Source organism: Suricata suricatta, chromosome 9 (assembly GCF_006229205.1).
Source record: "Suricata suricatta isolate VVHF042 chromosome 9, meerkat_22Aug2017_6uvM2_HiC, whole genome shotgun sequence".
Taxonomy (NCBI): domain Eukaryota; kingdom Metazoa; phylum Chordata; class Mammalia; order Carnivora; family Herpestidae; genus Suricata; species Suricata suricatta.
The window spans coordinates 87,653,429-87,665,955 of NC_043708.1; the positions used below are offsets into that span (position 1 = coordinate 87,653,429).

At 40.6% G+C, this 12,527-nt stretch overlaps 1 protein-coding gene across 1 annotated transcript in view; it reads right to left on the bottom strand.

Moving 5' to 3' along the window:
- The window catches only part of FBN1 (fibrillin 1), a 230,897-nt gene that overhangs the window by 16,110 nt on the left and 202,260 nt on the right, over positions 1 to 12,527 (bottom strand). The window contains exons 49-56 of the mRNA XM_029952242.1: positions 9,228 to 9,377; positions 8,802 to 8,867; positions 8,449 to 8,565; positions 6,578 to 6,697; positions 4,949 to 5,071; positions 3,477 to 3,608; positions 1,198 to 1,323; positions 450 to 656 (exon numbers count right to left, since the gene is read on the bottom strand). Coding sequence (XP_029808102.1) covers positions 450 to 656; positions 1,198 to 1,323; positions 3,477 to 3,608; positions 4,949 to 5,071; positions 6,578 to 6,697; positions 8,449 to 8,565; positions 8,802 to 8,867; positions 9,228 to 9,377 — 1,041 coding nt within the window. The remainder of the gene's footprint in view (positions 1 to 449; positions 657 to 1,197; positions 1,324 to 3,476; positions 3,609 to 4,948; positions 5,072 to 6,577; positions 6,698 to 8,448; positions 8,566 to 8,801; positions 8,868 to 9,227; positions 9,378 to 12,527) is intronic.

A 12,527-nucleotide genomic window follows, 5' to 3' on the forward strand; every position in this document is an offset into this window, starting at 1 on the left:
TTGTGCTTTTCCAGAGGCAACTGTGTTTTAATTGCCAGGATATCAGCATTGTTTATACTTCTATCATGCAGTATATTTCAGCCAATTTTATGAGTGTAATACATATGCGTGGACTAGTCTAGGAATTTAGTGATAATTTATTCCAAGGTTTATCTAAAAAATTATATTCAGAGTAACCAGTAACTGACTTATAACAAACCTCCGTTTAAAAGTTGAGGACTCCTTGTTTTGCAGGGGCAGGGACCCAAGCACACACAACTTCATCAGGAGGATTAAGAACGCTTTGGCAGCCTGGCCTTGGATGTCTAACAGACTACAGTAAAGGGGTTTTGTGGCTGTACAAACCATGCAACTCAGCCTAAGCCCATACTGTAGATTCCATATTCTCAACCGCTTTTCAGAAAACAAACAGATTGCCTGCAGGAATTTTTAGACCATAAGTGAAGTACCTGCTCCATTGGTCATAAATCCTCGGCCATGGGGGCAGAGTTTTTTGAAGGCCACAGTGCCCTGGAAAGGGCAGATCTCACAGTGGGGGCCCCAGCCTCTCCCGCCATCACAGCAGCACTCAGACTTGGTGACGGGGTTCCTGTTGCTCGAGCCGATCTGACACATGTTCTGGAGCACTTCTGTGAAGCAGTACCCTTCCCGATTGTCTGGAAGGGATGTTAGATCGCAAAGAGGATTTTTAGGGAGTTTTATAGGTATTACGAATTTGGTCAAACATCAAACCCAAAAAGGATATAACACTTTATTTACCCTGGGTGAGAAGAAGCGAGAAGGGAAAGCTGGAAACAGCAGTAAGAGAGAAAGGATGACATCTGAGGGAAACAAGACAAGAAATTCAGTGAGTGGGCAGGAAGGCATTGTCCTGCACAAGGTTACAACTCTATCTGCTCTCAGAAATATGGAGGGAGAGTATGCTGCAGAGACAGGGGCAGAAAAACACAAGGAACCGGACCCTGAGCACCAAGGACTTAAAAAGGCAGCAGAGAAAGACATTCCAAACAAGTGATTCATTGATACAATTAGCAAAGGAAGAATTTAGCTGCAGGGTGGTGCTAAGCCCCACGGACAATCACAGTCATTAAGTCATTTCCAAAATATGAACCTGCCTCAAATGTTAACCATTTCTGTTATTTCACATAAGCAATGTGAAGGTCAGGGTTACGAAAGCATCCCGTTGTCGGTGCTCACCAAGGCACTCGTCCTGAGTAGGGCTGGCCGTGAACCCGTCATTGCACTCGCAGGTGTAGCTCCCCCGGGTGTTGAGGCAGCGCCCGTTCTCACAGATCCCCGGCTTGGTCTGGCACTCGTTCTCATCTGTGTGGTGTGACCGAGAGATCAGAAATAAGAGCAGTCCCCTAAGTGCTTTGTACAGGGATAGATTCTTTCTTTCTTTTGAAATTTAGTTTGTGAATAGATATCCGTCTCACATGGCTCTCAACTCAAAAGGTACAGAAGAGAATTGAGCAATAGTGCCCCTCCCTCCCCTATTCTGCACCACCAAACACCCCTCCTGGGAGGTGACCAGTGTCCTGCTGGTTTCACACATACCCTCCTAGAAATGGATTTTGCACGTATGAGCAAATACATGGGTGTGTGTATATCCATTTCCATCCTTTAAAAACCATACTTGATGGCATTTTGATGTACTTAAAGGTAGATGGCAGCATGTTATGTACACATACATTTTTACTTAATAAAACTTAAAACTCTCTGTATCTGTCCCTTAAAAGGATGATTTCAAATGAAGGGAAAAATCTACTTAAGGTCAATATGCTAAAGAAATATTCTAATAGTTCATGAGAATAATGTCTATAATGGGTCAGTTTTGACCTCAGAGTTGTCTACACAATAATCTTCTGATTCAATATAGATTATGTTTGTTGTAATACATCAGCAATATTATTGAGGAATATTAAATCATAATCCAGGCTCCCACGTTAAAAAGAAAAGGCAATAAAAAATAGCTGGAGATTCTTAGAATTATCTGATGATTTTTAGAAAGATCATAAAGTGACTTGCATCCCATGGAGAACAGTTCTGAGCCCCCAAGGCAGGGATCTCATTATGAAAGGCAGAACCTTCAAAGGTGACCTCTGGGATAGTGTTGAAACAGGCTAAAAATCCCAGTGCCCAAATCGCCCTCAGATCAATTAAATCAGAATGTCTGGAGTGGGAGCTGAGTTCTCCAAGTGATTCCAATGTGCATGTGAAGTTGAGAACCACTGAACTTGGAAGATATAGTGCGTGATCATTAAGTCCAAATACTTTTTCTGTGCTTCTAAAGTCTGCTCTTCAATTATTGTTTAATTCTGTACCTTACAGGGTAAGGGGACAATAAAGTTCTTCAGCTTCTTGAATGACAACATAAAATTTGTTTTCCTGGTGTCAATGATTATTAAAATCGAAAAGGATGCACATGGGAACTTTCTCATAATTTTCTCCTGTATTGATGGTCTAAAGCAGAGGTCGGAAACTTTTTCTCTAAGTTATAATAATACTTAGCATTACTATATTGTATAGAGAAAATATTTTAGGGTTTGCAGGCCATATGGTCACTGTTGCATTCACTCTATTCTGCTTTGGCATTATGGCATGAAAGCAGCCATGGACAATATCTAAATGAATGGTTACAGCTATGTTGCAATATGACTTTATTTACAAAAACAGGCTGCAGGCTGGCAGGCTGGATTTGACTCTCCAGCTGTAGTTTGCCAATCCCTGGTCTGAAGCTGTGGTTTTCAATGCAAGATCCACATTACAATCCCCTAGGAAGCTTTAAAAAATACCAGTGCCTGGACTTCACTCTAGAGAAGAACAGATTCTCTGGACGAAGATCCCACTGGTTTTGTGAGATTTCTGGTTCAGAGGGAACTGGCGTCTGTAATTTAACATCAGGGTGCTAATACCAAAGTTGGGTCAATTGAAATACATTCGAATATGGTAAAGACAACTGACCCTAAAAACAACAAAAAAGTGTAAAAAAAATAAAGGAGGGCCGCCTGGGTGGCTTAGTCGCTTGAGTGTCTGACTTCATAATCCCAGGGTCATGGGATTGAGTCTGGTGTCAGGTTCTGACCTGATTGTGGAGCCTGCTTACCGTCTCTCTCTCCCTCTCCTGTGGTCTCTCCCCTGCTCATGTACTCTCTCTCCCTCAAAAGCTAAAAAAGATAATAAATAAAATAAAATAGAAAGGAAAGAATTAGAGAAAACACCTGGTGCCAAATATTGGCAGCGAAATGAGCTGAGAAAGTTGGCAAAGACCAGAGGGCGAAAATGGCAGGGCTCATGGAATCCATTGATAATCAAGAGCCAAGGGGCTCTCCAAGGATAATCTTGACATGAGGTAAGAGAGGTAAGATGGGTCTGGCCATGAAGAACACACTGCCTACAGGGACTCAGAACCCAAGTCCCTCTGTCTTCTGTCCCTTCTGACTCCTGCAAAGCTCCTTTGGCAGTGACTCCCTTACCTACGCAGCCCTCTCCATCAGGCCTCCTCTGGTACCCAGGCCCGCAGATGCAGATGTACGTGCCGATGAGGTTCTTGCACTCCATTTGCTTTTCAGCACAGTCATGCTTTCCCTCCTCACATTCATCCTCATCTGGAAAGAAAGTACAACCACAAATTTTAAAAGAAGCTGCATTAACTTCTTGCCTTTTAAGCATGAAATGGCCTCAAGAAATCAGGTTTCATTTATGCTACTTCAGCATTAAGCTGTTTCCTTTTGTACTATGGGTGCTTTTCCTAAGATTGGGAAGGAGTCTTCTAACCACCTTTGAACTTGATGAAGAAGTTATTCCTCAACGATAACCTCTTCAAAGACAGGAAGCACGACTAATAGTTTTTTGATGAATTCAACTAAAAAGGTCTTCTATAGATCTTTCATAATAGAATGAGAGCTATAACAACAGGATTATAATTACAATATGTTTTAAGAAGCCAAAGCTTCCATTATATGATAATTATAATGACAGCATAATACACTGTATGATATTTTTATATAATGTTAATTAGTGTGGTATAATATTAGAAGAGTCAAGGTATAATGAGAGCTTTGGTTTTTCTACTTTGAGGAAAAGACAAACATTCACAAAAATCATATTCTCTGCTGGTTCTTCCCTCCTTCATTTTTTTTTCCTGGTGTGGAGGGGTCTTCCTCATTCCTTATTGTCCTCTTGCATTTCCCTCTGTTGATCTTTTTCTTTTACATGGTCTGAGCTGAGAAATTTGGATTTATCCTACATGTGATATAGAGCTCTTAGTTAGGAAATCTTTTCATTGTCAAGAAAAAAATCCTATTTAACCCATCTGAAGAGAACAAGTATCTGCTCACTGAAGGAGCAAATCCGTGCTCTTCAAGGAGCCCCATGATTTACCCAACTTCATCTTGCAGAGCCTGCCTCATCCAGGGCCCCAGTAATTACAGGGGTTCAGTGAACATTATTCACAAAAATATTTAAAGTATATTCCATATGCTATCCCCATTATTGGACTACAACATCCCTTAGTGATGGGGACTTTTAAGAAGTATTTAATTAATTTAATATTATCACACTCCTTCGTGTTCTCAATTTTCACTTACCACAGCATAATACAATTATTTATATCTCTGTCTAAAGCTCTTCATGTTGAGCTTCTTGATTGTGAGTAATGTCTTTTTTTATATCTTTGCATCTCACAGACTGTCCAGCAAGTCATAGGCATGCAATGCATAGTGAACTCAAAAAGATCTGCAGGGAGGCCCCTAACTCAGTTTGATAATGTTTGAAGTTATAGTTCGGGAAGAAAGGAGGTGATAATGACCCCCGTGTTGTTTATGGACTACAGGAGAGTTCCCTGATTCCAAGCCTTCCTCTACTAATAGAAGCTTTGGGGAGATATTTTCCATATAGATAGAGTTAGAGCCCCCAGCTTACATGAGCTTTAACGTGAATGTCTCACCTTTGCACATCCTTCTGTCTTCTCTCAGGACATATCCAGTGGGACATTTGCACTCATATGATCCATAAGTGTTTACACACCGGAAAGCACAGAGCAGAGGATTCTGGGCACACTCGTTTATATCTGTAGTAGAAGGTAGCATGAAAATAATGGATCATGGGCACCAACCAAAAAAAAATCTATTTTTATCAAAAGTTGAAATTATTCATTGTTATCAACATGCAGGCACCAAGCAATCTCTGGTTTTCAGAGACTCATAAAATGAGTTGGTTATTTTATAATTGCTATAGGCAGGGTGAACATGTATCCTGGTGCTCCTAGCACAGTCCCAGTTCAGGCTTATTGTCCTGGTATAATTACCAGTGTTATTTATTTAGATGGATAAAAACTATAGGCTGCCCTACATATAGGGAGCTTTTCTGCAATGCTGGTTTTGAAGCCTTAAGTTGACCACTTGCCATTCCCTAATCAGCTTAACTCCATTCAGTGAAACAACTGCCAAGTCAGCTGCGGTCAGAACAGAAGCAGACCCATCTGATACCATTAACCAAGTCACCTTCCCCATATAAAAGAGGCTCCTGTGAAAGAACAGTGATTCTTGTGCCCAAACAAATGGTGTTCTGAATAATTTTACACTTCTGGAGATGCTTAGTTTATGCTGATGCCTGTGAAAGCCTTAAATAGAATGACTTTACTATTAATAGATAAAAGTGATTTTTACAGATTTCATTGTTTGGACCCATCAGAATGTGTTTTGCAAAAGCAGGGTCAAAATGCACCGTCTCTTGATTATCATGTTTCTTTCTAAGTCTAATGATACTGACCAAGAACATCAGTGAGACCCCAGATCATATTTAGTCACAGCCTTTAAAGATTCACCAATGACTATGATAATGGTATTGAAGGTCATATTTCATGCTATTTTTATTATCTACCTTCACCTCACCATTCTCTTCTGTGACCAGAGGTTCTTGACTGGAGAGTGTATCAGAAATTACCTGGAAGGCTGCTAGGCTCCATTCTTCAAGTTTCTGATTCAGGAAGTCTGGGAGAGGCCTAAAAAACTGTGTTTCTACCTAGTGCCCAGATGATGCTGATGTGGCTGATCCAGGGACCATCCAGGGACACCCAGAGACCCACTGTTTTAGACACCCCCTCTATTTCCCTTCTCTCCATGCATCTATCCTACCAGGCACACTGGCAGATGCTTACAGGGTATAGGTAACCTCTTTTGCTCTGATTGCCCCCAGATGGCTACAAAATGTTGGTGGTTGTGTCAGTGTGCGGATGTTTCTATGAGTAGAAAAGAAAAAAGAAAGGGAGCATGGGAGATAAAGGAAGAAACGGATGGGAAAATGCAAAGTAAGAAAGAAGGCAGAAAACAAGACAGGAGTTATATCCAAAAACCAGCAGTGGGGAGACACCAACAGGAACTCTGCATGACAGGCAGCATAACTCATGCCACGAACCACCTCCACCTTTTTCAGGAGAAATGATGGTTTGGCCCATCAGGCCCAGATGTTATTTATTTGTATACCCTGGGTGGTATTTAATATTAAGAACCATAATCAGCCAGCTACTGTCTCCATGATCAGAACATGTAACCAACTATTCTACAAAGAGGTTTACCTTCACAAGTCATCATTGGACCAGGCTCAAATCCCTCTTCGCAGGTGCATTCAAAACCTCCAATCACATTCTTGCAGGTACCATTTCCACAAGGATTGCCCACAGAACATTCATCAGTATCTGCAAGTGACCAAGAGTGTATTCAAAATACGACGAATGAAGCAACAAAAGGGCTTGGACTTGAACAATACATTTTACTCTATCAGAGTACTTGGATCTGCAGCATCTTGTTTTATTCTCATTCTGTCATTGCAAGAAAGGAGTGCACATGTCTCATCTCCACTGATTTATAGCTGCGAAAGTTGACCTGCTAAGTAACAGTGGCACTAACAGCGACAGTATCTGGGCTTCCAGTCCTCATAGTGCTCTTCTCTGTGAGCTTCTCCAGCGTCCAGTATTATGAAGAGGTAAACTTACCAGGAATAGCTGCTCAAAGGGTTAAAACAAGGCTTCTCTCACAAGTCGAAAGTTTTCACTTATATAAAGCTAGAAATATATCTCCAGTTTGGCCTTACATTACATCATTCTCCAAGAAGCCTTAAACATGATGGATTTTTGCCAGATATAAAATAGAAGACTAAGCTTACACAAAGCAAGAGACCAGAGGTTAAGAGAAATTAATACACTGGATAAAATCAAGATTCAAATGGATTTCTTATTGATTCTGTTGAAACCAGATGGTTAATGTTAGGCAGAAGAAAAGTGTTTAGGGTACGATCTCTGTAAATAACTGTGGAGAGAGAACAAGTCTTACCAAGGAGGTCTAAAAAATATATATGCTTCCCAACCCCTCCATCTACAATACTGACTTTTTCTGACATCTCTTGAGGAGAATGTCTTCCGCTGGGAAATGGAAATTTTTGAGAAATAACATTGTTATTTTAGCTATTTAGGACCCGGAATAGTAATAGACTGCCATCAGGGTTACATTTCACGTTGGGTTCTGAGTCAAAAAGTGACAGCAAGAAGGTGTAGTAGACAGATCTGGGTGAGCAGCCTCATTTGTCATGCCCAGAGAAGCACTAACTGAAGATTCCAAAGAGAAAACATTGACAACTTTGCTTTTGTTCTGCTATGGAATTGCATTTCCCTGTCCAGAATATTACATCTCTTTCAAGTTAATAGAAATCACAATATCATATATTTTTAGAGCTGCAGGGTAAATGGAAATAAGTTAGTCTATCTGCATAACATTACATTCTAAGGCCTAGGAAGACTAAAGAACTTGTCTATGCCATGGCCACAGCTATGAGGCAAGTCCTTGTGCCCTGATTCCTTGTATGGAAAGAACACTTTCTAATGTACACATTCAACATTTATGCTATTATTAATTCAGATGAAATTGAACTGCTTTGGATTTTTTAGAGACCTAGACATCATACTTGGATTCAATTTTGAGTTGGTATGGATTAAGAGTTCAAAGGTCAGACATAGGAGCCATTCTCTGAAATTTTAATAAGAAAGTAAAAACAAGAGGAGTTTACACCGTGTACATAGCCTTTCACATTACTAAATGTAATAAAATATGGATAAATGTTGAATTTTATATATTGAGATAATATGATTATTACCGTTAATAAACTTTTTTAAAGAATACATTACAATGTTTTCCTTGCCAGCTATCTTTTCAGCTGTTTCCAGTGTCCTGTTCATCAGACTATAAGGGAGGACTGTGTTGGCTTGGGTCATCACTGTGGCCATAGAGCCTAGCACAGTGCTGGACACACTGTGCTAGTATTGCTAGATAAATGACACATAAATGGACAAAGCCTATTTCTGTCCCAATGTTGGTACTTACTCTTCCTAGTGGGAATGCTAAATGGCTTAATTTCTAACTTAAAAAATCCCTATGGAAAAAAACGATTACTCACCTACACATTCATTCCCTTCCAGAATGTAACCAAAGGGACACTCGCAGCGATAGGAGCCATCCGTATTGATGCACTGCCCATGTTTACAGACATCTGGTTCTTTGCACTCATCCATATCTTAAGCAAAGGATTAAAAAAAAGTGAATAACAAGGTACCTTTTTCTTTTTTTTTTTTTTTAATGTTTGTTTATTTTTGAGAGAGAGAACAAGAACAGGGAAGAGGCAGAGAGAAAGAGACAAAGAATCCCAAGCAAGCTCTGCGCTTATAGTGCAGGGTAATGATGTAGGAGGAAATTATGAAAAGAATTAAAAGAATATTAAAAACTGCCAAGAATCCAGCGCAGGCCACCTACCAACTGCTGAATCATCAGGTCCCACAATGATGCCACTTCCATAGGGACAGATTTGGCGGAAGGCCTCTGTGGAAGAGATGAACGCTTGTTAGTAGATGGACTGATTGCAGCTAGCTACAGGCTCCTCCCCAAGAGGGCGTGATGGCCAGATTGTCACCAGCTGCAGGTATTGGGAAACAACCAATGAGAAAAGCCCAGATATCAGAGCAAGTCCCAGTGCCTGCCACTTGCCCTGACTCATGGCACATTTCAGAAGGAAGCAACTACCCAGCTCTTGAGTAAAAATCATCTCAATGAATATTTCAGGTAGACTTAGAGTTAAACTAAAGTGTCTTATTTTCCTGAAGAGATACACATGATATTTTTTATTTCATGGTGAGGCCGCCCTATGAATAGCCTGAAGAGACGTGCAGACGGTAGACATACCATCAGGTTCGGTGGGGCACAGCTCACAGGGGTCGCCCCAACCTTCTCCCTTCAGGGCACAGCAGCATTCCTGTTTGGAATGATTTCTGGATTTGGGCGATGAACATTTTCCTCCTTCAAACTTTGCATAACAGTAGCTCATTCGCAAATCTGCAGAATAAATCCAAGAGACCCTTTAGATGCTTTCCTCCTACATCATTACTGTATAGAAGTGACTGAGAAACAATCCATCTTGTTTAATGTCTTCCCTTTTCATTGCAATTAGTAATACTCCATAACATAAGTGACTCTAACAGTAATTGAGCTCAGATCTTTAAAGTTATAGGTAACCCCTGTAGTAAGATCTCATGAATACATCTATGCAGCTTTAACTTTATTATTTCTCATTTTAGCCAATTTTCCAAAATAACCTGATGTGAATAACAAAATCCAGCACTATCACATTTCAAAGCTGACATCACCAGTGACTTCCAGGTGGGGACATTAAGGAGTTGAAGGATCCCTCCAATGACAGAGGTGCTTGCATGTGTTTTGGGTAACATTTAGTGAGCCTACTAAGTTAAGCTAGACTTCCCAGTTCCGGTACTTACTATGCTATTGCACTGTGTTGTTTACTCTGTGTCCCCTAAGCCCTGAAACCAAACTAAAACCTCCAATTCCAAGCATAGAGCAAATAAAGATGTGGCAATTTTGTGGACTGGCAAAAATATGACAATAATGGTCATTCACTGAACCAGCTACTGATGTAGTTGCTGTTTACAAAATGCATGTGGGGCTTTCTGCAGATCATATACCCATGCGCGTGCACACCCACATTGGAGATACAGAAGGTGGTTTAGCTCAACAGAGATGGAAGGTAAAGAGGTAGGCAGGGAGATGGGTAGATAGGAGGGAGAGTAATCTTTCTTTCAAAGAATATATTTCTTCAACATTGATTTTTTTTGGTGACTCCAAGATGGAAGATGAGATCTAGTTGCTACAAAATTCCCCAATATTGCTTGACATAATTTTGGAAACTGACTTTTCCATTTCTTATAGAAAAATTGGGTGATGCTAAAAAGTGAGCTCATCCAAAAGCCTGGAATGTTTCCCCTCAAATTTGACATCCAAAGCCTTGCAGACTCCCCTCTAGTTACACGGAGGCTAAAATCTGCAGGTTTTAAGGAAATGCCTTCATATCCATTTTGAGGAATTCCCTTTTCTTTATGTATGATTAGGTATGCTCTCTCCTGTCACTGGTTTTCAACGCCAAGCGGCATATTATTACAGCCACCTATGCATTTCTGTGAAGACAATTTCCCAGCTTTTATTTCATGACAAAGAAGGCAGTGTAAGATAAGCAAGTTGCCAAAGATCATAGCAGAAACATTTTCACGAAGTAAATATATAAATCAATTAGCCAATCATATTTACCAGGCTCCAGTAAGTCTAATTCAGTGGCCCTCCCCAGTGAACTTGTTTAACTTCTTCAGCCAACTTGTCCAGATACATTTTCTCACTAATTTTTACCCTACTTGCACATCAGTTATAGCTAGACCTAAGAGGCACCGTTCAGTGACCCTTCTGAAGGTCAAGAGCACGAAAAGCCACTCCTTGTTCTGTGACATGCCTCACATCCAATTTTCGCTTTGCTGAGAAGTTTCAAGATTTAACAGAATAGAGTTTCTCAAAGGACGCCTTTTGATTTGCTTTATTCTTCAAGTTCATTGTCACATACAATGCTTCGTGTTCGTTATTTATACCTAACTGCCTTAAGGTATCATTTAGTGACTACTCACAAAAATGTCTCATTGAATGTACTAAAACTTAATTGTCTCCATTGTCTTTCACTTTATAATGTTTCTTTTAAATCTGGATCATTCTTTTCCTTTTATCATTAACCCTGTTCCATAAACCAGCCCTGTCTCCTCAGCATCACTTTACCACCCCAGGTCCAGAAAAAAAACAAAACCTAGCCATTGCACAGGCTCAAACACACGAAGTGTAAGCTGTACAGTGAACTTTGTTAAGTGGGAGTCTTTGTTAGCTGGGGCCTTCAGGTGCCAGAATCTGTTCACATGAGTCTTATCACAATTGTTTCTTCAAAAACATTATCTGTGGTTCTGTGGAATTTTCTCATTACATGGGCAATAGAAGCCTCACTCCTAATTTGTCATCTTTTAAGTAAAACCCAGCTCTTAATTCCCCAGCTTCAGCAAAATTTGTGCCCTGTGGGAGATTTACATTTGTTTATGGTGATTCTCTGTATTTGGTTTATTAATCAAAGGTGCCTTGCATTGGGAAAGAGAGCTGTGCTCGCCCACACTTCAACTGGGACTCACTAGGATGCCTGTTTACCAGGCCATCTGCAGAGAGCCCTTCATGACCTCTAAAATTTCATCAGAACTACAAAAGTCACTTTCCCTGCTTGCATTCCTTGCTTCTGGCTCTGCCTCTTGGAGCTGAGCGTGTGGCAGGCTGCTCACAGCTGGGCTGACTCTTCCTGCCGCGTTAGCCTGCGCGGTGACAGGCCAGTGCAAATTGAGTTAATAGCCTTTGAGTTTCCTCTGGCCTGCCACATCGGCAGATTCACACCTGGTTTCTCACTGCTTTCTTTCCAAACTTGGGCCAAGCCAAAGGCACACAAAAACAAGGGAGTAGGACTCAGAATTCATCTGGCTGGTCTGTACCATAACAGAGTATCTGCTTGAAGCAACTATCACCCCACCCACAAGCCTGAAATCCATGTGGGCTCTGACTGCTGCCTACGAGATCAAACCAACCAGAGAAGTCTCAATTCCCCGTCACACTTCCAAATAGTGGCTAACCAAAGGGCCAGTTGAAAGGTGAAAAGTTAATCAAGAGTCTATGAAAGACTCAGAAATTAACGAAACTTTGTTACATATTTAGTATGATTGGTTGGGCGGGTACTATGATGGTTGTTAAAATGAGGAAATTGAGCATCCCAAAGATCAAGTGACTTGCCTAGGCTACAGATGGCAAAGCTGAGACCCCAGACCCAATTTCTGGAATCTGAAATGATATCCCTTGCCTCTTATTTAGTAATATGGAAGCAAAACATAACAAAACAACCAAGAAGGAAAACCTGAACAATAAAAGAACAAACCACAACAAAACCCTGAAGTAGAGGGGAGAAATAAGAATGTGTGTGTGAGGCTTTTTGTTCTAAATTCATTAAACTAGTATGTATAAATGGATAGGCACACACCATTGCATTGTTTACTAAAATCTAAACAGTTTTCTGGGATATAATAGACTGTGTTATGCTTAAGTTCAGACTTCCTTTTTTTTTTTTTAAAG